The 27,160-nt window shown below is 47.4% G+C and overlaps 1 protein-coding gene across 4 annotated transcripts in view; it reads left to right on the top strand.

Annotated features, from left to right (window-relative positions):
- Window positions 1-27,160, top strand: part of N4BP2 (NEDD4 binding protein 2) — a 501,549-nt gene that overhangs the window by 22,713 nt on the left and 451,676 nt on the right. For all 4 annotated transcript variants that reach the window (XR_003854530.1, XM_029589135.1, XM_029589126.1 and 1 more), the window contains exon 2: window positions 16,936-17,275. Coding sequence is in view for 3 of the 4 variants with exons in the window: in XM_029589135.1 (XP_029444995.1) it covers window positions 17,050-17,275 (226 nt within the window). In the remaining variant the exon portion in view is untranslated. The remainder of the gene's footprint in view (window positions 1-16,935; window positions 17,276-27,160) is intronic.

The following is a 27,160-nucleotide window of genomic DNA, read 5'->3' as shown; positions in this document are numbered from 1 at the left end:
GCGAGCGTCCTACTGTGTGGAGCGCACGCACAGGCTGGGGCCTCTGAGATCTGCGACAGGTTGACCGAGGGTTATCATAGCCAAGATATTAAATTTTGCGCACAAGGCCTAGATTCTGCACTTCCTGCGGGAGGGGAAGTCGTTGTCCTACCAAAATAAGATCCTGATTTTCCAAGATTATTCTGTCTCGCTGCAGTGCAGTGGCATGCCCTCACTTCTTTATGCAGCAAATTGTTTACTCTTGGGCTCCGGGCCGTTGTGATCTATCCGGCTAGAGTGAGGGTCCAGACCCCAGGAGGGGTACGTTGGTTCGCGGGCCTGGAGGACCTCTGGGAGTTCGTGAAGGAGCAGGAAAAATCAGAACAGCCCACCGGGTCCGGCTCAGCGAGGCCTAGTATTGGCGTGGATGTTTACTTTTTCTTGTTTTTTTCTTCTTTTTTTCACATCTCCTGGCTTTCCAAACTTATCGCAGTTTTGGATTTCGCTGGCTGTAGAGGGAAATTTGAACATTTCTTCTAGTGGCCTGGGCAAGTGCCTTTAGGGCTGAGTCATGCCAGTGTGTGGACCTGATGCCTTGTTATGGCTGGCATGCATTGAATCCAATCCCGCTTGTGGCACCCGGCCTTTTTTTTAGCTGGGCTGAGATGTCTACCACTCTTTGTTACTGCCCTCTGTGCTTTGAGTTCGGGGGACGGGCTTGGTGGCCCTGGTTTCAGTGCGGGTGGCCCAATTGACTGTTTTGTTTGCCGCTAGAGCCCCACTTGTAATACTACTTTCCCAGGTTTCTTTTTTTCTCAGAGGGGCCAGGTTTGGCTTCATGTGTGTCGTCCTTGTGTGTGAATGAAGCTCTGATGCTACAGTTAAGGATTGGGCTGGGTCCCGGGATGGAGCTATGCACGTTTGGGGGTGATCTCTGATACTCATAAAGGATATCCTGATGGTAGTGGGGTATAGGGGATAAGAGGGGGGAGGGTTGGGGGGAAATATGCTTACTCTTTTTCTGTAAAATTGCGCATTTATTCTGTTTTTGCAATGGTCTGCGTTCCGGGTTGTGGCTGTTCACCTGTCTGACAGGGAGACCCCTGTGGTGAGGGTCTTCCTTCTGATTCATTAATGTTTTGCAACAGGCCTTGCCTGTCTTCAGGTGAATAGATGATGCGGAATGGTTCTCGTATAATTTCCTGGAATGTGTGGCATACATTCGCCTATTAAAAGGGCTAAGGTCCTAACTGCTCTTAAGAGGAAGTTTGCAGAGAAAGCATTTTTGCAAGAAACGCATCTCACTGACGTGGAACTTAGAAAATTCTCTCAGGGTTGGGTAGGTGTAGTTTACTTCGCCTCGGCTACCACTAAATCCGCGGGGGTTGCCATTCTGGTTCATAAAAATTTATCACTCGGGGGCTCTGTTCTGCCGGCGACGGTGATGGCCACATAAAATTGGGCTCTCCCTCCCAGATCTAATTGCTGCAGCTTTCAATCAGCCTGAAACACCGCGATTTTCCAGGTTTAGAGATAATTTGTCCCTACAGCAGATACTATGGCAGCGAAATGGAAAACTGCAGATTTGAAGCAGTTTTCCTTCTCCAAACTACCTCCAGAGCTGGCGGAAGAGCCCGTGGACAGGCCGGAGCAGGCCACGGAGGGCCCCCGAGGTAAATTTTGGCGAAGCACATGCAAGCGCCGAAATCGAGCCTCCTGCGCACATCACGCAACTGCGGGATGAAATTCGGGGATGGTTTATGGAATTTCGGGTGGGCCTTAAGACGCATAAAAAGGAACTCTTGGCCTCCATATCCAATCTGCGTGAGGATTTTGCGGTGCTTGGACAGAGTCGATGAGGTGGATCTTAGAACCGAGAATCACGCGGCTGTATTGAACACCTTACACAAACAGGATCACTTAGAAACTGAATTTTCCGTGATGGAGGATAAACTAGAAAACCTAGAACATCGCAACAGGAGGTGCAATATTCACATACGGGGGAGTACCTGAATCCCCTGCTTACTCAAATGTATCTGAAGTGGCTGAGCAGATCTGCAACTTCATACTGAAAGGAGGCACAATATCTAACAATGGGCCGGAGGAGCAACATATAGTCAGAATGCTGGAGAGAGCGCATAGAGCCCTAGGACCCAGAACCAATGCCAAACCGAGAGACACAGTACTCTGCTTCCATAGCTTCACCCAAAAAACTTCTAGATGCCGCAAGAAAATAAAATGTCTGGATGTGGGAGGGCCACTCTATATAGCCCTTATGGCACCTGTGTAAACTGACAGAGTTTAGTATCATTACTTTCATGTGCCTTACTGTAAACCGTTGTGACGGTACCCACCTTAACGACGGTATAGAAAAAGATTTAAATAAATAAAAATAAATATCAGGATCTAGCTTCGTCAACACTACGAAAGAGGTATGAATTTGAGAGAAATAACCTCCTTTCTACGAAATGAAAACATCAGCTACAGGTGGACTCTTCTGTTTGGATTACCGTTTATTGTGAAGAGAACATCACATCGAGTCAAAACACAGAGCGAAGCTGTTGAGGCTCTGGGAAAGGCTGGCTTTAGCTTCAGTATAGCCCCTGTCAAACCTGCACCCACCCGAGATGGCACAGAGTGGGCAAGGGTGACAGGAGGCTCAGACAGCATTCCGAGGATTCCATAGCGGCACTTTCCGATCAGGGCTGACAGGCTGCAGAGCCAGCCTCTTCTTGGCACTTCAGGTCTTTACTGTGGCATTTGTGTTTCTATGCAGGATGGATATCTGCCATTAATATCCTATGTCCCACTGCCTGTCCGCAGTGGTGACAGCGGGAACCATTTGTTCCTATTTGGTTATGTCTGTTTACCATAGTTACCGGTTGATTATATTTTATTTTCTATGCTCCAACGATCTGGGAGGGGAGACACCGATGGCGGCCTTCCTCGACTACTTGGGGGGCACTCCTGATTATGGTGTTTGCCATCCTATTAACAGGATGGATGGGGGGGTGGTGGGGAACAGGGCTTCTCTTCTCAATGTATGATTCGGCGGACTTGGATAGAGGGGGTCAGTATATGGGCATTAGGGGGAATGGGCCTCAATCTAGTGCAGGATTCCTTTCTTTTATTCTATGTCTGATATCTTGAGGGTGATATCCTTGAATGTGAAGGGGCTCAATCATCATCACAAACGCTCTCTTCTGGGGCGAGAGTTATCGGCTAGCAGAGCCTCTATAGCAGAGCTTTCCAAACTTTTCATGTTGGTGACACACTTTTTAGACAAACATAATTTCACGACACGGTAATTCAGTCTACTAGTAAACCAGAGGTTAAAGGTTAAACGAACGAAACATATTTCGACAATTTATGTATGTTTCCTTAAATATATACATAAATAAAATGTTTCACGACACAACCTATCTCATAAAAACCTTAAATTTATATTAAAAATATATATTCCAAGATTCATGTTATTGTTATAATTTATGAGAAACAATAATAAAACAAATTGTCTGTCCCCCACACACTCATCTCTCTCCTCCCCCCAGCACATGTCTGGCCCCCACACACTCATATCTCTCCCCCTCAAGCACATGTCTGTCCCCCCAGCATGTTTGCCCCCCACTCACTCATCTCTCTCCTCCCAGCACATGTCTGGCCCCCACACTCATGTACCTCGTCTTTTTGATTGTTGCCAGTTAAGTGCTTCACTCCCTTCCATGATCACCAGACACTGCTGCTTGCAGTCAGTACTCCTCATGGCCAGGCCTCATCGGCAGCAGCAGCCAATGCAAGGATGGCTGGACTCGTTCCACCCACCAAGCCCCCCCAAAAAATGCGATTGACAGCAAAAATCACCCAATAATAAGCAACCCATAAACTGAAAAAAAAAAGTGAATCTCTAGAAAAAAAAAAAGCCCAAACTCGCATCAGAGTTGACCGGGCTTGCGCGACACACCTGCACACTGCAGGCGACACACTAACTTGTCCCGACACACAGTTTGGAAAGCTCTGCTCTATAGGGTTCATTCAGGAAACTCATATTTGTAAGCGGTATGAGCAACTTTTATCATACAGGCAATTTCCTTATAAATACTTAGCAGCCAGTACTAAGGACTCTAAGTACCAGGGGTGGGGATTTTGCTAGCCAAAGATTTTACTCATGAAGTTCTTGCCTTTATCCCTGATCCCTCGGGGCGGTATGTTTTATTGAAGATCCGCACAGGTAATGAGATTTGGACTCTGGTAACTATCTATACCGCTAATATGGGCCAAGGTCCCTTCTTTAATAATATTGACAACTTATTGTTGCAGTATGCCGATAGATCTCTTCTCCTAGGTGGAGATTTCAACATTACATTTAACCCCTCTGTTGACAACTCTGCTCAGGCTTTGTTTGCTTCTAGAGCAGCGAGGACTTCTTTGAACTCTAATGGGTAAGTGGGGTCTAATTGATGTTTGGCGGTATAAATACCCCAATACACGATCCTATACGTATTATTCTAATGCCCACCGATTCTACTCTAGGATTGATTTTTTCATGGTTGATACTCTGTTGCAGAACAGAGTGATAGAGGTGGGAATAAATTCCATTACTTGGACGGATCATGCGCCGGTTAGTCTGGCAGTCAAGATCAATACTTCCCACCTGGGTCAAAGGTTCTGGAGACTTAACGAAACATTACTCACTGACGAGGCATTTCTGCTGCGATTAGGGCAAGAATTACAGTCATTTAAATTTAAATGCTTCCCCAGACAGCTCACCTCCCTTGGTGTGGGAATGCTCCAAAGCCGTGGCTAGGGGGTTGCTTATTTCTCAAGCTACATATTGTAAGAAACAGAAAGGGGAAAGGAGAGCTATCTTACATGCATTGATTACCCAGCTGTCCAGGCAACATCAAACTCAACAATGTCCCAGAATCTATTGGCAGCTAGAACAGGCGAGATCCGAGCTGCACCTTTTGGATGCAGAAACGATCGCCCTGGCCTTAGAAATTACGAAGCAACAGTATTATGAGGAAGTAAATAAGGCAGGGTGCCTTCTGGCTAGACACCTTAAGACAGTCTTAGCCCAAAATAACATAGCTAAAATTAAAGGTGTGAGCGGTGAAGTTCTTACGACCTCTGACGATATCTGTCACTGCTTCACCGAGTTCTATGCTTCCGTATATGGGGCGGGACAAACTATAACAGATGGGGATGTCGATAGGTATTTGGATTCGGTGGCATTACCATGTCTGCTATCGGAACAGCAAGCCCAGCTTGACGAGCCCATGACGGAAATGGAAGTCTAACACACTATTAAATTATTGAAGGCGGGAAAGGCACTGGGATTGGATGGTCTCACAGGGGTTTATTACAAAAAAATTGGTGCACATCCTGGTTGGCTCTCTGGCAGGTATGTTCAACGCACTGCGGGGATCTGCAGCTCTAGCCGCCCATGCCAATGTCGCGGGTATTACTGTTTTGGCAAAGCCTGGGAGGGATCTGGAGCTTTGCAGCTCCTACAGACCAATATCTTTGATAAATCTTGATCTCAAGCTCCTGCGCGAATCCTAGCGGAACGCTTAAAGGCTATTCTGCCTGGCTTGATCCACGATGATCAGGTTGGCTTTGTCCCCATCCTGAATGGCTAGTGATAATATTCTCAAGGTCATAGATATTGGGTTCAGGGTAAGCAGATCCCCGCGGTGTTGCTGGCTATTGATGCAGAAAAGGCCTTTGACCTTGTTCATTGGCCTTTTCTATTCAAGGTGTTCACAGAAATGGGTTTTTGCCAATATTTTCATAGATGGATACAGGCACTATATGATTCCTCGAGTGCGAGGGTGAAGGTTAATGGGGGGTTACAGCTCTAGTTTTCCCATTCAGAGGGGCACTAGACAGGGGTGCCCACTCTCCCCGATGCTATTTGCTCTTTTTTTGGAGCCTTTAGCCACAAAAGTCAGTCACTCACCTAGGGTGACCGGGGTGGAACTCCCGGGCATACACTGTAAGCTGTCTCTCTTTGCGGACGATGTCCTTTTCACCCTGACACAACCATATGACTCTCTAGCAGCGGTGGTAGGGGAGTTAGAGGACTTTCATAAAGTGGCTGGATTCAGAGTCTGTCACGATAAATCTGAATTGTTGAATCTTAATTTACCTCAGTTGGAAGTAGACCGTATAGGGGCAGCTTTTCCCTTTCAATGGGCGAAACAAACTATTAAATATCTGGGGGTCCAGATGGTGCCCGGTTACCGGACCTCTTTCGCTTTTAACTATCTTCTGCTTTGGAAAACAATTGAACGTGACCTTCATAATTGGGGTAGGGAACATTTTTCTTGGATGGGTCGTATAGCTATTTTAAAAATGAATATACTGCCGAGGTTACTGTATTGTTCTCTACCTATTCTGGTGCCAAAGGCAATACTCAGTGTGGCAAAAGAAGCTTTTTGATTATATCTGGAAAAGATGACCTCCCATGGTAGCACGAGCAGTACTTTTTCTCCCTCGTAAAAGTAGGGGTCGGGGGGGGGGGGGGGTTCCGAATCTCCATTTGTATCATGGAGCAGCACATTTGCGAGCCATTATCGATGCATACCATAAGACTGACATTAAGCAGTGGGTCCGCTTAGAGCAAGCAATGATAGGAGCTATGCCGTTGCAGGCGTTATTCTGGCAACCTAAGCCTACCTGGCGACCTCTAGATTACTTACCGGTTGCTCTACAGACCACGATTAACGTTTGGTCTCAGTGGAGGGGTCCAATGGTGGGTTCCTTCACATATTACTAGTTAATGCATCTCTTCCATAATATCTGCTTCCCAGTCGGCCTTCATTCCGGGGTTTTTTTTATAAATGAGCAACTAAGGGCTTAGCCACTTTTGGCAAGAGGGCGACTTAATGTCATCTCACGCTCTACAAGAGATTTACAGGATTTTTTGGGGCTTGCACAGGTTCGCCACTTCTTGCAGACGACTAGCGATACCTGGGTGGTCCGCCCTACTAAAACCTTGTTTGAGTCCTATTGTGACCATGCTGACAAGATCAAGGGGGTTATCTCTAAACTATACTCACTTTTAAATACACATTCTCCCTATGTATTTTCGCATATACGGGCTTGGGTGGGTGAGTTGGGGGGATGCATTAACAGAAGATGACTGGGACATTGTCTTTCAGAGGACAGCGAAATGTTCTGTTTCTGCAGCCATTCAAGAGCATTGCTATAAGTTACTCTATAGGTGGCACTTAACCCCGATATGACTGTACACTATGTATCCTCATGTCACTGATTAAATGCTGAAGGAAGAAAGACCTGTTATATGAATGTCATCAAAATCATATGGAATCTGGATGTACCTTCATACGATGCTGATAAAGCTATCGTGACTGTAAAACCTGTGTATAGGTTTCAAAAATCATTAGGTACCCCAGTTGGTATTTTGAATGCACTTTCCTGTGACGTTCACGGACCACTGTAAACAAATAGCTAGAATGATCACATACGTACTGCTTGTAATGTCACTTATCTCAAAGGTTATGGGTCTTGCCTCAGCCGACACCCAGATGTTTCGGAGGCTAACTCCTTCTTCAAGGGCTGGATATTCGCAAGAAAAACCCGTATACTCTTTGATTGTTGTAGCAGTGATGATTCTTCTAGTGAGCTTTAAATGCTGATTAAATGCTGATTAAATGCTGGCAGCAATGTGGGCAAGTGGGATCATATATACACATATGGTGGTCATGTCCTGTAGTGATCCCTTTTTGGGATAGCATACGAGGTTGGCTGAGGGAATTGACTGCTTTGGACATCACACTATACCCAGCCCAAGTTTTACTGAATCTCCCCTGCGCTGATCTGGATACTCCAATGCAAGCCTTTGTTTCACATATATTTATAGCGGCTTGCTGTGAACTAGCTAGAGCTTGGAAACTACCTACTTACACCATCTCTACCTGCTGTGATTCACAGACTGCATTTATGCTATCGGATGGCTTACCTCACCGCCGTGCGACGAGATAAAACACCCACTTTTCAATGGATGTGGGAACCCTTTATCAAGTGGATTACAGCTCAATCAGCTGTTAGAGGCCAGTAAATAGGCCCTACATTATCCAACTTTCGCCGTAGCCCCAAAGGTAAATGTTACAGTTTTGGCTGCAGTGCAACCGCCTCACCACCAGGGGTCTCTCTAGTGCTGGCTCTCCTGACAGGCCCAGGCCATCTCCCCTGTCCACATAGAGTCAGGCAGTTCCCTCGATGCCGAAGCACCGAGGGAACTGCCTGACAGTTCCCTCGGTGCTTCGGCATCGAGCTCACCTGGGCTCCCTGCTCTAGCCCTGCGCGGCCTTCGGGCCTTTCCTTGCGCGGCCTTCGGGCCTTCTTCCTCGCTTTTCTTACCTGGCCTACGGACCTTCTGACCTGCCTGCTCTGCTTACGGTGTGTGGCCTACGGGCCTTCTGTGTATGTGTGGCCTACAGGCCTTCTGACCTGCTTGCCCTGACTACGGTGTGTGGCCTACGGGCCTTCTGTGTATGTGTGGCCTACGGGCCTTCTGACCTGCCTGCTCTGCTTACGGTGTGTGGCCTACGGGCCTTTTGACCTGCCTTGCCCCGCTTATGGTGTGTGGCCTACGGGCCTTCTGTGTGTATGTGTGTGGCCTACGGGCCTTCTGACCTGCCTTGCCCCGCTTATGGTGTGTGGCCTACGGGCCTTCTGTGTGTATGTGTGTGGCCTACGGGCCTTCTGACCTGCCTTGCCCTGCTTACTGTGCCCTGACCCAGCCTGGACCCAGACACTGCTGACTGCCGCCTGCCCTGACCCAGCCTGTACTTAGACACTGCTACTTGCCGCCTGCCCTGACCCAGCCTGGAACCTGACACTGTTTCTAGCTTCCTGTCTCTCTCCACCTGGAGCCACCCTGCTGGGTGGTGTTCACGACTCCTGACCGGAGCCCAAGCGTAACAGTAAACACATGAAATAAATCTTTGAGATTTATTTTTCATAGAGCTCCAACAGATCGTAGCTGTGCTGTTAATGACCTGCTGCACAGACAATACAGCATCATCAGCATACTGAACAATCTTCTGCTTAGGTCATAGACTTTGGATAGAGATAAGAGACGGGGTGGGGTGGGGGAGGGGTTACAAGAGACGTTGATGTGTTACTTGCATATGCAACTTGATTACTGAAGTTCTCTCAGTGGAAATTGTTTTGACCTCCATGTCTTACTGTATATATAATTGTTTCCTTGGGTCAATAAAAATTTATTAAAAAAAAAAAATTATCACTCACAGTCCAGCAGGTAATCAAGGACCCCATGGGCCGTTATCTAGTGCTGATTGCAGAACTCAATAAGGTTCCTTTGGTTTTTTGTAATCTATATGCTCCCAATACCTATGATCAAGCCTTCTACAAGACCCTGTATGGTATATTACTGCCCTTTGCCTCTCACACTCTGGTGGGGGATTTCAACGCCGTCAGGGATCCTGATTTGGATGTTTCCCAGTCTCAATCCTAGGAGCGTCGGCCGGGCAGGGGGATTTTATTTCTTGAGCAGTCCCTTCAGTTGGTCGACGCTTGGAGGACTTTGCATCCCATGGATCGGGACTTCACCCATATCTCTAGGGCCCACTCGTTGCACTCCCGGATTGATTATCTATTGATTAGTGCGCATGCCTTTTTTAGAGTTGCGGAAGCAGGTATTGGGGACATTCTCATCTCTGACCATGTGCCGGTTTGGCTCGATTTTTTTAGATCTGTCCCTGCCTTGGTTGAGTCCCCACTGGCGATATCCCCATTTTTTGGCTGAGGATGCCTCCTTTCAAGAGTTTTTGCGCTCTAAGTGGGCTGAATATGCGGCGTTTAATTGCATGGATACCCCCAGTACTGTTCTTTATACTGCTAAGGCAGTTCTTTGTGGAGACATTATCTCCTATTTGGCTCATAGATGAAGAACTTTGGATAAGTGTTTGTTAGATTTAAGCATGCAGCTGCAGCACGCCAAAAAAGCACTTCAGGGGGCCCACACCAAGGAGAATAGAGAGTGATACTTATCCATTCAAGTGGCTCTGAACACCTTGATACATCAAAGGACACAAAGTCTGGCCTATTATCAATTTAAGCTTTTCCAGAATAGCAACAAAATGGGGAAAATGCTGGGGAATTGGTTAGATCGGCGTGGCTGCCTTACGTGACTCCGTGGGTCGCGTGGTTAATGACTCCTCAGCCATCGTGGCCGCTTTTTGGGAATACTGTTCAGTTTTGTATACTGCAAATGGAGGGCAGGGGAGGGCTTTCCCACGTTTCGTGCGCCCTTGTTGTTGCCGTGTCCAACACCTGCTCAGAGAGAATATTTGAATGAGCCCATTACTGTTGAGGAGGTTGTGGGGGCTATTCGCCGTGCGCCCTGCCTCAAAGCACCGGGGCCGGATGGGTACTCTGCTGAGTTTTACAAGACCTTGCTGGACACCTTAGGATTCCCTTTAGCGCTGGCGATTAATGAACTGATCAACCGGATCGAATACCCTGCGCACACTAATTCAGCTAACATAACCCTCATACCCAAACCGGGTAAGAATCCCCTTTCTCCGGCCTCCTACCAGCCCATATCCCTGTTGAATTTCGACCAAAAATTGATGGCCAAAATATTGGCCGATCGTTTGGCCAATATAATGCCCCCTTTGATTGCCCCAGGTCAGGTGGGTTTTGTGAGACAACGTTATGCCCCAACTAGTATTAAGCTAGTTCTCAATGCCATGGCGCTCTGTACCATGGTGGCTGCGCCCTACCTGGTCGTTAGTTTCGACGCTGAGAAAGTGTTCGACAGAGTGGAGTGGAGCTATTTATTTCAATGCCTGAGGGATATAGGGTTCGATGGGATGTTCTATAAGGCGGTTGCTCTGCTTTATAGGGGGCCGATGGCCTCTCTTATTGCGAAAGGTCTGCGGTCAGACCCCTTCCCCATACATAGAGGGACGAGGCAAGGTTGCCCCCTTTCACCGCTACTCTTTATCCTAACTCTGGAGCCTCTCCACCTCTCTATCCAAGCCAACCCTGAAGTGAGGGGGATTAAATTCCAAAACACCATCTTTAAATACCCAGTGTTTGCTGCTGATATATTGGTCTTTTTAACAGATCCCCCTTGCTCACTGATGAAACTGTTACAGTTCTATTCTTTTGGGGCTTTCTCGGGGGTGCTGTTGACAGTCCAAAGGGAAGTACTTTGTATTGAAAGCGCAGGCTGCTGACTTGGAAAGAAAGGTATCGCCAAGAAGAAGGGTGCATTGGAATATGAGAATAGGCACCCTTGAGGTCTAAGCTGCACATCCAGGCATTGTGATGGATGAGGGGCAAGATGGATTTGAGAGATACCATCTTGAATTTTTTTTTGATAATAAATTTGTTGAGGTCCCAGAGGTCCAGAATCGGGCGGAGGTCCCCAGATTTCTTTTGGAATGAGGAAATATGGGGAGTAAAATCCTTTGTTCTGTGAGGACTGTGGAAGAAGGTGAATCGCTTGTTGTAACAGGGTAGTCACTTCCTCTTCAAGCCGAGCTGAACTGGATCGAGTTCCCCCACTCGACAGATGGGGGAAGGGTTGGAAGTTTGTGGAACGGGATTCGGTACCCTCGACGTACCACTTCCAGGACCCATTGGTCTGAGGTGATGGATTCCCATTGTTGAAGGTGGAATGTAATGCCTCCTGCGAATACCTTTAGTGATGGTGGCATAGGTAGCTCTAAAAAGACTGAGTCGGCTTGTTTGAGGATGGCTGTTGCTGATTTTGCGGGCGTTGGGAGCGAGGGTGGCCCCGTCTATTTTGGTTTTGAGTGGGTCGTTGGAATGGTCGTCTTCGATACGGGGCATAGTACCGATGCGTCTGACTCCGGGAGCTGACCGCACCACTCAACACCGACGCACAAACACAAAACAATGCACCAAAGCAAATCGATACAGTGCCTCAAAAACACTGAAGAAGCACTCTTCAGGGCACAAATGGCCCAGGGAATGTTCCCTGACTCTTGGTGGTAGACTCAGACGTGGCACCTTCTTCTCCAGCCACCTCACACAGTTCCTTGGCTTCATCCAGGGGCTACTCTGACCTGTCCACTGCCTCTCAGCACAGGAAGAAGTCCGGCCTCCAGGAACCCTTGCAAAAGAGACACCGGCCTCTGCCAGACCCACTTCAACCTAGAGGTCCCGATACAGAGATCTTTTGGCTGCAGTACCACCCAGCGGTGCACTCAGGGAGCCCAGACCAGAACCCGGAGATACTCACCGACAGCCTATGCTGATTCCTCAGGACACCTTTGCCTCTCAGGCAGTGTCCCAGATTTCCCTCATAATTTCGCAATTCCTTACTACCGTTGAACAACAAGCCCCTCCATCGCCACAGGAGAGCTTCAGTCCAGATCCTTCTCCTCCTGGTCTACCTCTACCGACCTCTCTTCCTGGGGATGTTCCCCCCCCCCCCCACCCCACCGTCCACTTTACCGGGATCCTCCACAGGGTACTCCTCTGACCCTGCGGAAGTGCCACCAGGGCCTGTGTCTCCATCTGAAGATCTGTCTTATTCCAAGTTCATAGAAAAAGTAGGGCAACGTCTCAATGTTGAGACTCGGAAGATTCCTGACCCGAGAAAGGAAGTCCTGGGTATCCTTAAAATATTTGATTCACCTTCAGAGCACACAGCCTTGCCCTCTCACACTGTCCTTGACGCTGTCATGACCAAGGCCTGGGAATCTCCTTTTGTGGAACCACCAACCTCTCGCAAGACGGACTTAAAATTCCGTATGCTTCAGTCCCCATTTTATTCCATGGTGCAATTACCTCATGCCTCTGTAGTAGTGGAGTACACTATGCAGAAGGCCAAAAAATCACATCTACACTCTAATACTCCACCTGGAAAGGATTCCAAATACTTGGATAACTTTGGCAAAAAGGCTTTCCAATCTGGCATGCTGAATGCAAAAATTCAACAGCATCAGTTTTACATTACTCAGTACTTGTATGAGTGTCTACAGTCTCTAAAGCTCTGCTTCAGGAAGCAACCCTGGACCACTGACCACCTGAACAATTCCATGACTTAGAAGAAGGATTATGGCACCTCCTCCGAATGGTTTATGAAGGGTTCGATACTTCAGCTAAGTCCATGGCTGACGCCGTTGCTGCCTGACGCTTGGCATGACCTCAAGCAAGCGCCATTCGCGAGGACGTGCACGAGAAACCTGCGGACCTTCTCTGTCTCCCGAATAATCTCTTTGGTGACAAATTGAGAGAGACGGTAGCTCAGCTTAAGGAACAGAAGGTGGCCATCATGTCTCTGGCCACTCCTTCTGATACCGTTTCATCAAGACTATACTTCTCCTCCTATAAGAAGTCGTATTATCCACGTTGTCCTTACCGGCCTTACCCGTTTTATAGGCCTGCTCAATATACACCAAGTTACCCTCAGCCTCCCCAACAACAAGGTGCTCGCCAACGCCTTTCTCGGCAGCCTCGTCCACCTCAGGACTCCAAGCCCCCTCAGGGTTTTTAGAACAGGTGAATCCACCACTACCGCTTCCAGTGGAAGGTGGATCACATCCGACCTTTGGATTTTATAAATCATACAGGAAGGCTACTCCCTCAGCTTTCAATCTATCCCATCCGTGCCACACCTGGTGTGCCAGAGACACCTGAATGGACACTGTGGACCTCTGCTACAGGAGATAAACCACCTATTCCAACAGTGCATTTGCGAGCTGCCCTCGACACAGCTCCACTAAGGCTTATGCTCCCAATACTTCCTCATCCCCCAAGAAGTCGTGTGGGTTACGACCCATCCTAGATCTGCGTCCTCTCAACAGACACTTGATGAGGGAGAAATTCAAAATGACGTTACTCAAGTCCATACTTCCCTTCCTTCGAGCCAATGATTGGATGTGTTCACTGGACCTCAAGGATGCTTATTCGCACATACCGATGCACCCACATCCTGGCGGTACCTGTGCTTCATGGCCAATGGCTGCCATTTCTAATACAAGGTGCTCCCATTTGGCCTATCCTCAACCCCCAGGGTTTTTATGAAATGGCTAGCAGTAGCGGTGGCTCACCTCCAACGACGGGGTATTCAAATATTCCCCTACCTGGATGGTTGGCTGTTGGTGGCCCCCAACCCATCCGCCCTACAAACCAATCTCCTAGCAACCATATCATGTCTGGACAACCTGGGATTGCTGGTCAACTATGAGAAATCCAACCTGCAGTCCACTCAGGTCTTGCAATTCATTGGTGCTCATATCGACACCATTCGGGACAGGGCTTTTCTCCCGGAAGTCCGGGCCCTCGCCCTGACATCGCTTGATGGCCACCACTGCCCCTGGCCGCCAGATCCTGACGGTCCTTGGCCACATGGCACCATCTATCTATGTCGTCCCCCACACTAGCTTTCACATGCGTTTACGGTAAGCAAACATGCTTTTCTTTGTGTTAGAGGGGCAAAACAAAAACAAACAGGGAGGGGGAAGGAAAAGTAGATGTAAATAATTAAGTACATTTCAAGCAGTTGTTTTGACAAGCTCGACAAAGAGGAAACCAGAGACATGTCCTGAAGGGGTAAGAGTCAAGTGGCCTATAGGCCACAATCTGAAGAATTAAGTTCTCTCGCCACACTGTTTCATTTATTTTTCACTTATTTACTGCTGTGCGGTCTCCAAGGCAGCTGGGCATGGGTCAGCTCTGGCAAAAGACTACTGGATGACTCCTCCAACCACTCCTCTCTTATAGTGGACCTGACGTCACACTCAAGTCTGAGGAGGTGTGGTCTCTGTCTCGGTGGTAGAAAAGGGAATCCCTAAATTGATGACTGGTCTAGCAGTAGTCAAGGAAATTAAATTATATCTTACCTGATAATTTTACAATGTGGTACTAGAAAGGGACATTGTTGTGCATTTTTATTGCCATGGAAGGGCATGTTTAAAAATGTTTTCAGTATTGCAAAAAAAATAAAAAGGCAACTGTGTTTTACCAATACAAAAAAATAGCAAATTAATAAGTGGAAAATCTTGTAAACATTGTAAAAGAGTGCCAATGCAATGGGCACTCAAACTACAGACTTTGCTTGGCATCTAGAAAAGTGGGATGGACCAAGTCAAATCAAAAAACGAAGCCAGTCACCCAATATGTTTTGCCTTACCAATATGCCACAGTCACCTGGAATTGGTATCCAAGGATAAATTCACCTAGTTTTTACTGTATGTATGTGTATATCTTACAAGTCTTACAGTTAGGTGAGTTTATAAATTATAATGTCTTGTATAAAAATATTTGTGATTTTCATCAACTAGATATCACTGCTGTTTCTAAAGAAAAAGCCAAGTATCCATCCAGTTTTACCTTCTAAAAATTATTTGCTGAAAATTGCCTGGAGTTTTCAATGATGGGTGCTAATTTTTCAGCCTTTGCAAAGTTTAATTGTATTAGTATATTAAATTAATGCTAAGGTTTAGGTTGATCACATCCCTCAATTTTTCTTTGTGTACACTGAAATTTGGTTGCCATGTTTTGATATGCACAATATAATGAAACCATGCTTCTGTTTTGGTGCATTTTAATCCTGGTTCTAACGATCACTCAAATCTGGCCATAAAGCACATTCACCCTGTTGATGTATGAGCACAGTCTTTTTTTTTACTTCAGCAGTGTGTGATGTAAACCTGGTGGCACCAGTGCAAAAGTTTGATACATGAGCTCCCCTTTCTGTTCCTGTACAACCGACTAACTACTTTTCACTTAAGAGAGTTGACATCCTGAACCGAGAAACAGGGTGGAAAGGATGAAATAAAGTTCACAGATTAGAATATGAATAATATTTCTAGTCTGCCTTTTCCAATTTTAGCTGACAGCAGTTTACAGCTTTTTTTTTTTTTTCAGGTATAAGTCCTCTGGTTAAAGAGCTTACAATATAAGTAGGTACTTGAGGTAATATGAGATGATAGTGACTTACCCCCAGAATTACAAGGACTGTCAGTGGGAGAAGTGGGATTTGAACCCTGGTTTCCCTTGTTTTATAGTTCATTGGGTTTGTTTTTTTTTTTTTTTTTGTATTAATCTTTAATAATCCTTACAAACAGTTCTGGACTTATGAGGAAACTACCTTAAAATAATGGTTACAGTTGAACTGAGTAATAATTGAAATGAGAAAATAAAATGCAAAGCACATAAAGAAAGTAACTCCAGTGAAATCTACTGTATAGAAGTTTCTTCGAAATCATTTAAAACCCTCCCCTAACTTGTAAATTGACAAAGGTTGCAATGGTAGATAGTATCTCCAAATAGAACAACCAATGTGAAGAAGATATAGTTAGAAATAAATATGCTGAGTAGTAGCAATGACACCTACATAGGGAACCAATTAAGGGAACCAGCATCAGGAATCGAGAGTTATGCTATTAAGTGTATGAAAAGTTACTTTACTGTCCAGCATTTTTAATCTGAGGACATACAGTAATAAGGTATTGTTGAAGTTCTATGGGCTGCTGTCAAACGAATGGGGACCAGATTTGGATAATCATATCACATTTACTTGGGGAAGAAGTCTTAGTGGACAGATATTCTTGGGTTAATAAACTTGTCATTTTACGGGACCAGTGCTTAAAAGTAGGAGGGTCTGGGGAAAGCCACACAAGCAGTATAGATTGCTTGGCAAACAGCCATATTTTTGGACCATTTGGGACCATAGTGGTAAAAAGGGATGAACAGAGCTTTTGAATAAGTGTCCAAAATGGTCTAAGCTTTGGACAGCAGTTCATTGATTTAATCGCTATCCCTGAACAAGGTGATAAATCGGAATACTGGGAAATGACAAAATTCTCTTCCTAATTTTTAATGAGTAATATATTTCATATCTCATACTCCTCTTAGGTGGATTTGAAAGCGCTGATGTTGCTACCTCAGTGTATTTTAAGATATTTCTCTTCTCCCTCTTAGGACTGATGATCGGTAGCAATGAGCTTGTTCTGCTTTCCATTTGCTTGATGTCACCCTGTTGGCATGGGAACCATATGAAGATGACAATGAAAGGTCACCTGATACTAGAAAGAGATGCCGAAGAAAAAGAAAACTGCCTCAGTGAGCCCTTCCAGGAAGAATTTGGACTGTGAGAAGGTTGTATCCTTTTCTGTCACTAACATGGCATCACCTCCAGGAGCTGCAGCTACATCCCAGCCACTCCCCAATAAGGAAGAGCTCTTTAGCGGCCTCTCGGAGATGTTCTCTGACTTGGACCCTAGCGTGGTGTATATGGTTCTCTCAGAGTCTGATTTTAAAGGTAACCTGCATCTCTAATCAGAACCATACAGCAGATGTTCTCAGCTCCAGTCCTCAAAGACTTCAGATGGCTCTGTTTTCCGGAATAACCAAAATCTGAAAATTAAGCCAGTTTTTAGACATAGTGTATGTAAATGTATCATCTGAATTTTTGTTATAGACATACTAGAAGAATGTCCTGTGAGTTGGAAATCCCCTGAACCTTGGATTTTGTTTGCCAGGCTCCTTTTCTTCCTTCCTTTATTTATTTCGTAAGTTTTTATATACCGTGGCACGTTAATAACATCACCTCGGTTCAAATAAACAGTAAATCAGCAACAAGCTTTACAGTCAATATGAGAGAGAAATCAGGTGTACATAATAAATCAATTAAGAACAAAATTAAGAACTAACAAATTAATGATAATCATAATCGATCAGAGATACAAGAACAAGTAATTGGCATTTCAGAAAAATGGAAAAGATCATTGAGAGTAGGCTTGTTCGAACAGCCAAGTTTTGAGGTTCTGCTTGAATTTCTTATGGCAGGGTTCTAGACGTAGGTCTGTGGGCATTTTGTTCCAGATGTTGGTTCCCGCAATAGTGAATGAGCGGTCTCTTGTAGCAACGTATTTGATGAGTTTAAGTGAAGAAGACGCGAGTTTGGCTTGGTGTATTTTTCTTATTGGTCTCTTTGAAGTGCAGAAGATGAATTGATCGGAGAACCATTGCATATCTTGGTTATACATCGACTTATGAATGAGGGTGAGAACTTTGAATAGAATCCTAGATGCTACAAGAAGCCAGTGAAGATACATGAGCACTGGAGTAATGTGTTCATGGCAGTGGGTATTAGTGAGTAAGCGAGCAGCCGCGTTTTGAAGCATCTGTAATGGTTGTATGGTGTTTTTAGGGAGACCTAGTAGTATGGCATTGCAGTAATCCAGTTTTGACAATATTGTTGCTTGTAATACTGTTCGGAAGTCATATGGATGTAGAAGCGGTTTGATTCTTTTTAGAGTGTGTAGCTTGAAGAATCCGTTTTTGATTGTAGCCGTGATGAATTTCTTTAATAAGAATTGGTTGTCGTCGATAACGCCAAGGCTGCGGACTTGCTGTAAATTGAGGGAGTCTGATGGTGCATGTAGGGTAGGGTTAGTGGAGAAGTTATTGTGTGATGTGATGATGAGGAGCTCTGTCTTGGTTGTGTTTATTGCTAGGAAGTTTTCAGTAAGTAGATTTTTTATTTCCACCAGAGCTGTATCCCAGATTTTTAGAGCATTAGGTAGTGAGTCGTTGATGGGGATGAGGATCTGTATATCATCTGCGTAAATGAAGTGTGGGAGATCCAGTTTCACCAGAAGTTGACAGAGAGGAGATAGGTATATGTTGAAAAGTGTAGAAGAAAGAGAGGATCCTTGTGGAACACCTTGAGCTAGTTTTCTGGGTTTCGAAACATGGCAGCCTGTTTTAACACTGTATGTCCTGTCCATCAGAAAAGATTGGAGCCAGCATAGGGCAGTGCCTGTAATGCCAATTTGTGAGAGGCGGGACAGGAGGTTGTGGTTGACTGTGTCGAATGCCGAAGAAATATCAAGAAGAGCCAGTAAGTAAGAATGACCGGAGTCGAGGGTTTTTAGTATAGAATCAGAGTGTATTATTAGAAGGGTTTCTGTACTGTGGTTCTTACGGAAGCCATATTGAGATGGGAAGAGTAATAGATTTTCGTCTAGGAAGGTTGTGAGTTGCTTGTTGATGACTTTCTCCATGATTTTAGATAAGAATGGGAGGTTCGAGACTGGACGATAGTTGGCAGGTTCAGAGGGATCCAGGTCAGATGTTTTGAGTGTAGGCTTTATAATAGCGTGCTTGAGTTGTGTTGGAAATACACCAGACGATATGGATTTGTTGATAATGTTAGTAATGGGAGAGGCAATCCTTGTAGGTATGGAGAGTAGTGTTTTTGTTGGCATGATGGTTTAATTTTTTTGAGGATTCCTTCAATTTCTGATGCTGTTTCGAAATTTGAGAGAATGGCTGAGGTGATCATAGTGTTAGTGGACAATAGGGGTACTGATGGAGAGGGAGTAGTTAAGCGAGCCATGATATTAGCCAACTTCTCGTGGAAGTAGGTAGCTATCTTCTCACATTTGTTTTCGTCCTCGTTGTTTGGGTTGATGTTTATAGGGGGGGTTATTATACTTGACACATATTGGAAGAGGGCACGCGGGTTGAACTGGTATTGATGTATTCTTGCTGTGTAATAGTTTTTCTTTGCTTCATCTGTGGTTTTACGATACTGGTGGAGTAGAGCTTTGTATTTTTGTAGTAGTGTTGGATCTTGGTTTCTACGCCATTTCTTTTCTAGTTTGCGGAGATCAAGTTTCATTATTCTGAGGTCTGTGGTGTACCAGGGTTTTTTATCTTTCTTCTCAGGGCAGATATCTTTCGTTAGTAGAGGGCAGAGTCGATATGCAATGTTGCTGGTAATTAGATGCCAGGAGAAACAGGCGGAGTTGGCATCAAAGAGGTCTAATTTGTGGAGATCCTCTGTAAGAGCATCAATGATGTCTTCAGTCTTGCATTTTTTTCTGAAATTGATGGTTCTTTTCTTAGGTAGTGGTGTGTGGGGGTTGCAGTTGAATGTGCAGCGTGTGTCAACTCGGTAGTGGTCTGACCAAGGTATGGGGGTGCATTGGGGGTTGTCAGTGCGTAAGAGCGAATTCGTAAAAATAATATCTAGGGTGTGTCCTGCCTTGTGTGTGGGGCCCGAGACCATTTGTTTAAATCTGAGGGCATTTAGAGTAGAAAGTGTGGCTTCACATGCTGGAGTAAGTGGGGAGCGGTCAAAGTGGAGGTTTAGGTCTCCTAGGATGATAGCAGGTATGTTGATGTCAATATGTTTGGTAATGTATTCAGTCAGAGGTGAAGGGTTTTTTTTCCAATATGCCGGGTTGGGGGGGGGGGGCATAGATTAGACAAATTTGTAGGTCTTTTGATTTAAAGAGACCAATCTCAATCTTGTGAAGAGGTGGGTTGAAGCGTTAAATTGAATTTCTTTTTTGCAGCCAGTAGAAGTCCGCCTCCTTTCTTTTTAGGTCTCGGAATAGTGAAAATATTGTATAAGTCTGTAGGTAGTTGATTTATTATGGAGACATCTGTGCTTTTTAGCCAGGTCTCTGTGATTGCACATATGTCGGGGGACTCATCAGAAAGTATATCACCTAATAGTGTGGCCTTTTTTAGTAGGGATTGTGTATTGAGAAGTAGGATTGAGAACGTCATTAATCCTATGATTTGAGTGATGGGAGAAGTCATAAATGGAATGAGTGAATTGTAGTAAGAGGTGTTAAGGTTAGTTCTCATAATTTTGGAGGTGAAGTTTGAGTATTTGAGAATTGGAATGTGGAAGGTGTTCATGGTGATAATCGTTGGTCTAGTTATGATCAGCTGCTGTAGAAAGCAAAATCAGGAGGAGGAGGTCAAGGAGGAGGTCACGGAGGAGGTCAAGGAGGTCAAGTCCAAAGCTGTTTGGATGCTGAGTGCTGGGAAGGATCTGTGAGCAGTTCTTTTAAACTGTTGCGCACGAAGGGGCTGGCCCCTTTGTTGCGCGACGCCGAGGGGGGGGGGGGGGCGGTAGGGATTTAAATCCCCCGCTTACCTCATCTGCTGACGTGCTTGGTTGCCTATCGCTGATAGGCTGCCTCGTAGTAGGAGGAGGAGTGCCGGGACGAGCCGCGTGGCCGGAGCTGGAGCCCCGGAGGTGAGTGCCCCGAATTAAAACTAGGCCTTGCCCCGACGGGCTTCAGCGCCCAGGATATCACAAGGAGATTTTCTTGGTAGAATAAGTGCAGCTCTTGTTATAGTAACTTATCAGTTACAGCAAATAGTAAAGCAAAAGTTAAGATAGCAAAAATAGAGAGAGAGTCCTTTTTCTGTTGTATATTATATAGGCATAAATCACAAATTTATATATTATCTCTTCCTAGTTATAAGCTCTGGCTTCCTGTGACAGATTTTTCAAGATTCTGTGGCAAGAGTTAGTAAATTGTGGCAGATTTTTCAAAACTCAGTAATTTCCTGGCGTGTAGCCAGATGGACTCAGAACGAATGGGTATAGTATGCTCGTGCTAGCAGTTGGAGACTGATCTGACGTCAGCACGGGTTTATATACCCCCACAGGAAGCGTAGCAACTTAGTAATTTCCGTCTCCAAAGCAGTTTGGAGAGCCTGCACGCTCGCTGAGCGTGTTTCCAATCTACTTTCTACTTTCTACTTTTTTCTTACTAAATTTCTACTACAACATCGAGCCCCGCACTCCTGCGGTGATACCCTTGGGGTCCCTCCCCCAGTAGAGTTTCCCGGGGTGATTTCCGCGATCCCTCGGAGGTTTAAGACCTCGGTCTGGTGGCCGAATCGCGGCAGGGACATAGCCCCCGGGCGAGGCTCGGGTGTGGCGCACGAGGTGCCTTGGTCCCGGCGTGGATGAGGCAGCGGGTGCATATCCTCAAATGTGGCGGTGAAGGTACTTGCCCTCTCCCCCCGCAGCCGGAGACCGCCCGGGTTCCAGCCGGGAAGCGCCGAGGATCAGGTAATGCGTACATCTCTTACTTTTGGTCTCCGAGGACCGGCGGCGTGGCCTGTAGGCGGCACGCCGTGGAGAGCGGCATTTTGTTGGCCTTGTTCAGGTATTGAGCGCCCGTGATAGGCGCATGTCTCTGACTAAGCGCATATTATATACCTCATTGTGCGTGTATTGCTAACCGCATATTGCTGAGAGCATATTGAATACCATTGAGCATGTATTGCTAAACGCATATTGCTGAGAGCATGTTGCATACTATTGAGCGTGTATTGCTAAACCACATATTGCTGAGAGTGTATTGAATACTATTGAGCGTATATTGCTGACCGCATATTATTCAGCGTATATTGCTGCCGCATATTATTCAGCGCCTGTTATATTAAGCGTATATTGCTGCCGCATACTATTGTGCGCCTGTTGTATTACGCGTATATTGCTGCCGCATATTATTGTGCGCCTGTTGTATTAAGCGTATATTGCTGACTCGTATTATTGTGCGCCTGTTGTATTGAACACATTTTGCTGCCGCAAATTAATGTGCGCCTGTTGTATTGAACACATTTTGCTGCCGCATATCATTGAGCGCATATTTTTCAATGGAACAGAACGCCTCAGCATCTTCAGCGGGGGCGCCTCCTGCCTCCGGCATTAAAGCCCTCGGCCTCTGCTCCGCATGCCAGCTTAGAGCCACGCACAGCGAAGAGCCAGACTCCCTTTGTGCGCAATGTGAGGAGGCCGTGGGACCCTCGGGCCAGGACCTGTCTCAGCCACGATTTGCTGACAGTTCCCAGGGGCTACCCCGGATTTAGCGGGCAGTCTCGACCAATCTGGAATCCTGGGGGATCTCGTACCCCGGCGATTAGAGACCGCTTCCATTTCCTGGGTGGATCTATTTAAGGGGATTCATGCCTTTGTACAGATGCAAACAGCTTCCCGTCCAGGCCCTGCTGCTGTTCCTGCTGTTTCAGCTGTTCCTGCTGTGACTGCGGCGGCTGCTGCTGCGGTTTCGGCTCCAGCGGATCCTGTTCCTGGACCCTCACGCCCTTATCGTGAGCAGGTCCTCCCGCCGCTAGACAGTCCGGATCAATCGGACCAGGAGGTTTCACCGGACGAGTCCGAACTCCCGGACGAGGGGGAACTTCCCTCAGGGATTGAGCCATATAGAACCATGAGGCGGTTTTTCCCTAAAGAGGATCTCTCCGACCTGGTGTCTCAGTGCCTGGCGGAGTTGGATATTACAGGTCCCAGCGCTACGGTACCCTCTGCGCAGAACCCCCTGCTGGAAGGTCTTCGTCCTACAGCCCGCCATTTTCCATTCTTGCAAGCGGCACAACAACTGATAGATTTAGAATGGGCTGCACCAGCGGCCTCATTCAAAGGGGGTCGGGCCCTGACAGGCATGTACCCCCTGGCACCGGCTATCCAGGAGCTGCTGGCGTGCCCTCAGTTGGACGCCTTGATTAGCGCTGTGGTTAAGCGCACTACCATTCCAGTTGAGGGGGGGGGCGGCCCTCAGGGAGCCTCATGACCGGCGACTGGACGCCATTCTGAAACAGACTTTTGAGGTGGCGGTTCTATCTTTGCGGATCGCAACCTGCTGCCCAGTGGTGACACCTTCCTGTTTGTCACAGGTCAGGAACAACGCTCCAGCAGCAGACATGGAGTCAGCCCTCTCGTTCCTCATAGATGCTGCATCAGACCTAGTCCGGACAACAGCCAAAGGGATTTCATCCTCCATAGCCTCCAGGAGGCAGCTCTGGATCCGGAAATGGTCAGCCGATGCTCCTTCGAAGACACGCCTCACCAGATTGCCCTTTAAGGGCTCTTTCCTGTTTGGTAGCGACCTGGATAGACTAGCCAGCACATCGGGCGCCTCTCCCATACCTCGACTGCCGGAAGATCAGTTCAGAAGGAACCAGTGCGCCTTTCCGAGGCCCTCCAGGGGTAGAAGCTCCCAGCGCTTCACTCCCTATAGGAGTCGCTACCAGGCGCCTCGTCCTCAGGCCAGGAGTCAGTCCTTTCGGACCAAGCAGCGCAAGAGGGGAGCCGGTCCAGGTTCCGGTCCCGGCCGCACCTCCCAATGAGAATCCGCCGATTCATCTGGGGGATGGAGCCATAGGGGGCAGGTTAACCCTCTTCTACCCCAGATGGGTCGAGATTACGTTGGACCAGTGGGTCCTCGCCATCATCAGAGAGGGGTATTATCTGGACTTTCATCATCTCCCTCCGGACAAGTTTGTGGAATCTTCATGTCCCATACACAAGAAGGCAGCATTGGAAGCTACCCTGGTGAGGCTCCTGTCCTTGAAAGCCATCATCCCAGTACCTGCATGGGAAGTGAATTCTGGACACTATTCCATTTATTTCATGGTACCCAAGAAAGGGGGCATCTTTCGGCCCGTACTGGACCTCATGTCAGTCAATCGATACTTAAGGGTCCCGAGGTTTCGCATGGAAACTCTGCGCTCAGTCAAGACTGCAGTACAGCCAGGAGAATTCCTCACGGCCTTAGACTTGTCAGAAGCCTACCTGCATATCCCGATCCATCCGGATCATCAGCGCTACCTACGCTTCAAGGTTCTGGGCCGCCACTTCCAATTCCGGGCTCTGCCCTTCGGGTTAGCCACGTCACTGCGGACCTTCACCAAGGTGGTCGTAGTGGTTGCAGCGGCACTCAGACGGGAAGAAATCCTTGTCCATCCCTACCTAGACGATTGGCTGATCAGGGCGAAATCACAAGAAGAGAGCCATCGGACAACCGACAGAGTGATTGCCCTTCTGGAAAGCTTGGGCTGGGTAATCAACCTCAGCAAGAGTTGCCTACAGCCTTTCCAATAGCTGGCATACCTGGGAGTACAATTCGACACCCAGGCAGATAGTCACTCACTACCAAGAGAAGGTTAAAACTTCAGACGCGTATCCGGTACTTGATGAGAGCCAGTCGGCCCATAGCTTGGGATTATCTGCAGGTTCTCGGCTTCATGGCATCCACCCTGGAAGTGGTACCTTGGGCAAGGGCCCATATGAGACCTCTGCAATGCTCTCTGCTCTCTCGCTGGAGCCCCCGTTTCCGGAACTATTCCACGCACCTACCTCTGCCTGCCAGAGTACGGACCCAGTTACGATGGTGGTTGCAGTCCGACCACACGAGCAGGGGGTCGAAGATGTCCTCCCCCACATGGACTCTGCGCACCACAGATGCCAGCCTGAGCGGCTGGGGAGCACACTGCGAAGGACTCACCGCACAAGGGCGGTGGAACAGAGAAGAGTCAGCGTGGAACATCAACAGTCTAGAGGCTCGGGCTGTCCGATTGGCATGCCTTCAATTTGCTCACAGACTGAAGAACAGAGCAGTCAGTGATGTCCGACAACGCCACCACGGTGGCATACATCAACCGTCAGGGCGGAACCAGAAGCAGACAAGTATCTCTGGAGATCGCCCCACTGATGGCTTGAGCAGAGGCGAATCTTCAGGACATCGCCGCCGTCCACATTGCCGGGAAGGACAACACCACGGCAGACTTCCTCAGCAGAGAAAGCCTAAATCTGGGAGAGTGGCAGCTGTCCCTCATAGCCTTCCAGATGATTGTGGATCACTGGGGGATTCCGGACATGGATTTACTAGCGGACAAGTCCAATGCTTAAGTACCCAGATACTTCAGCCGCAAGCGCGATCCGTTCTCACACGGAATCGATGCCCTGGTTCAGCCATGGCCTCCAGGGACTCTGCTATACGCTTTTCCTCCGTGGCCTCTGTTGGGCGCCATCATCCACAAGATTCAGAAACACCGGGGTCTAGTTCTTCTAGTGGCACCAGACTGGCCAAGAAGACCCTGGTACGCGGACATGAGAAGACTGCTGGCAGGGGAGCCTCTTCCCCTGCCTCCTCTACGGGACCTTCTACGTCAAGTTCCCATCCTCCACGAGGATCCAGCTCAATTCTCTCTTACGGTCTGGCCATTGAGAGGGCTAGACTGAAGAAAAGAGGTTACTCGGAGCCCGTGATAGATACGCTCCTCCGAGCTCGCAAGTTTTCCACATCCCTCACCTACGTAAGGATCTGGAGAGTATTTGAAGCATGGTGCGACACTCATGGTGCCAATCCACATGCGACCACAATCCCTATTGTGTTGTATTTCCTGCAAGATGGACTTCAGAAGGGTCTCTCCCTCAGTTCCATCAAGGTTCAGGTGGCTGCGCTGTCTTGCTACGGTCCCAGGAGGGATGGCAAGACCATTGCCAAGCACCCAGATGTTTCTCGCTTCCTGAAAGGAGTCAAGCACATTCGTCCGCCACTGAAGTGGCCAGTGCTTTTGTGGAACCTCAACATAGTTTTGGATTTCCTCGCGGGATCCACCTTCAGACCCCTTCGGGGCCTGTCTCTCCGTTTTCTCACTTTGAAGATGGTGTTCCTACTGGCTGTATCTTCAGCATGCCGCATCTCAGAGCTACAAGCACTGTCCTGCCGTGATCCATTTCTCAGAATCACTCCTGAGGCTATCCATCTTCGTACGGTTCCCTCCTTTCTACCTAAAGTGGTTTCACAGTTTCATCTTAACCAAACCATATTCTTGCCTACCACGGCGGGTTTGAAGAAATCTGAAGAAGGGCATTTATTACGCCATCTCGACATTGGCAGATTGCTGCCCAGATATCTGGAAGTGACACAAGAAATACGAAAGACGGACCATCTGTTCGTCCTGCACAGCGGTAAGAAACAAGGTGAAGCGGCCTCGTGGCCCACCATCGCCCGCTGGATTAAAGAAGTTATCCGAGCAGCTTACGTAGAGGCTGGGAAGTCTCCGCCTCTACAGGTCAAGGCTCATTCTACTAGAGCACAAGCAGCATCTTGGGCAGAATCCAGGATGTTGTCGCCTGCAGAAATATGTAAAGCGGCGACATGGTCCTCCCTCCATATCTTCTCCAGGTTCTACCGTCTGGATGTCCAGGCCAGGGAGGACACAGAATTTGCGAGGGCGGTCCTACATGGTCCTCAGGCAGCCTCCCGCCCAGGCTGGGAGTAAAGCTTTTGTACATCCCATTCGTTCTGAGTCCATCTGGCTACACGCCAGGAAATGTTGAGATTACTTACTTGATAATCTCCTTTTCCTTGGTGTAGACAGATGGACTCAGCATCCCGCCCAGCTGCCTGTGTACATGGGTTTCACCGATTCAAGGTAAGCCATGTCATCTGTTTCCATAAGAGCGTCCCCCTTTTGCCAGGTGTTGACGGCGGTCCCCCTTTTGCCACCTGGACGGCGGTCTCCAGCTACTGTCAATCGGTTAGGGGAATCCTGTTCCACTATTTCACTGAGCGTCAGT

This window comes from Rhinatrema bivittatum, chromosome 1, assembly GCF_901001135.1.
Source record: "Rhinatrema bivittatum chromosome 1, aRhiBiv1.1, whole genome shotgun sequence".
Taxonomy (NCBI): domain Eukaryota; kingdom Metazoa; phylum Chordata; class Amphibia; order Gymnophiona; family Rhinatrematidae; genus Rhinatrema; species Rhinatrema bivittatum.
The sequence above is the reverse complement of the archived record's forward strand: the minus strand, read 5'-3'. Positions and strand labels throughout refer to the sequence as shown.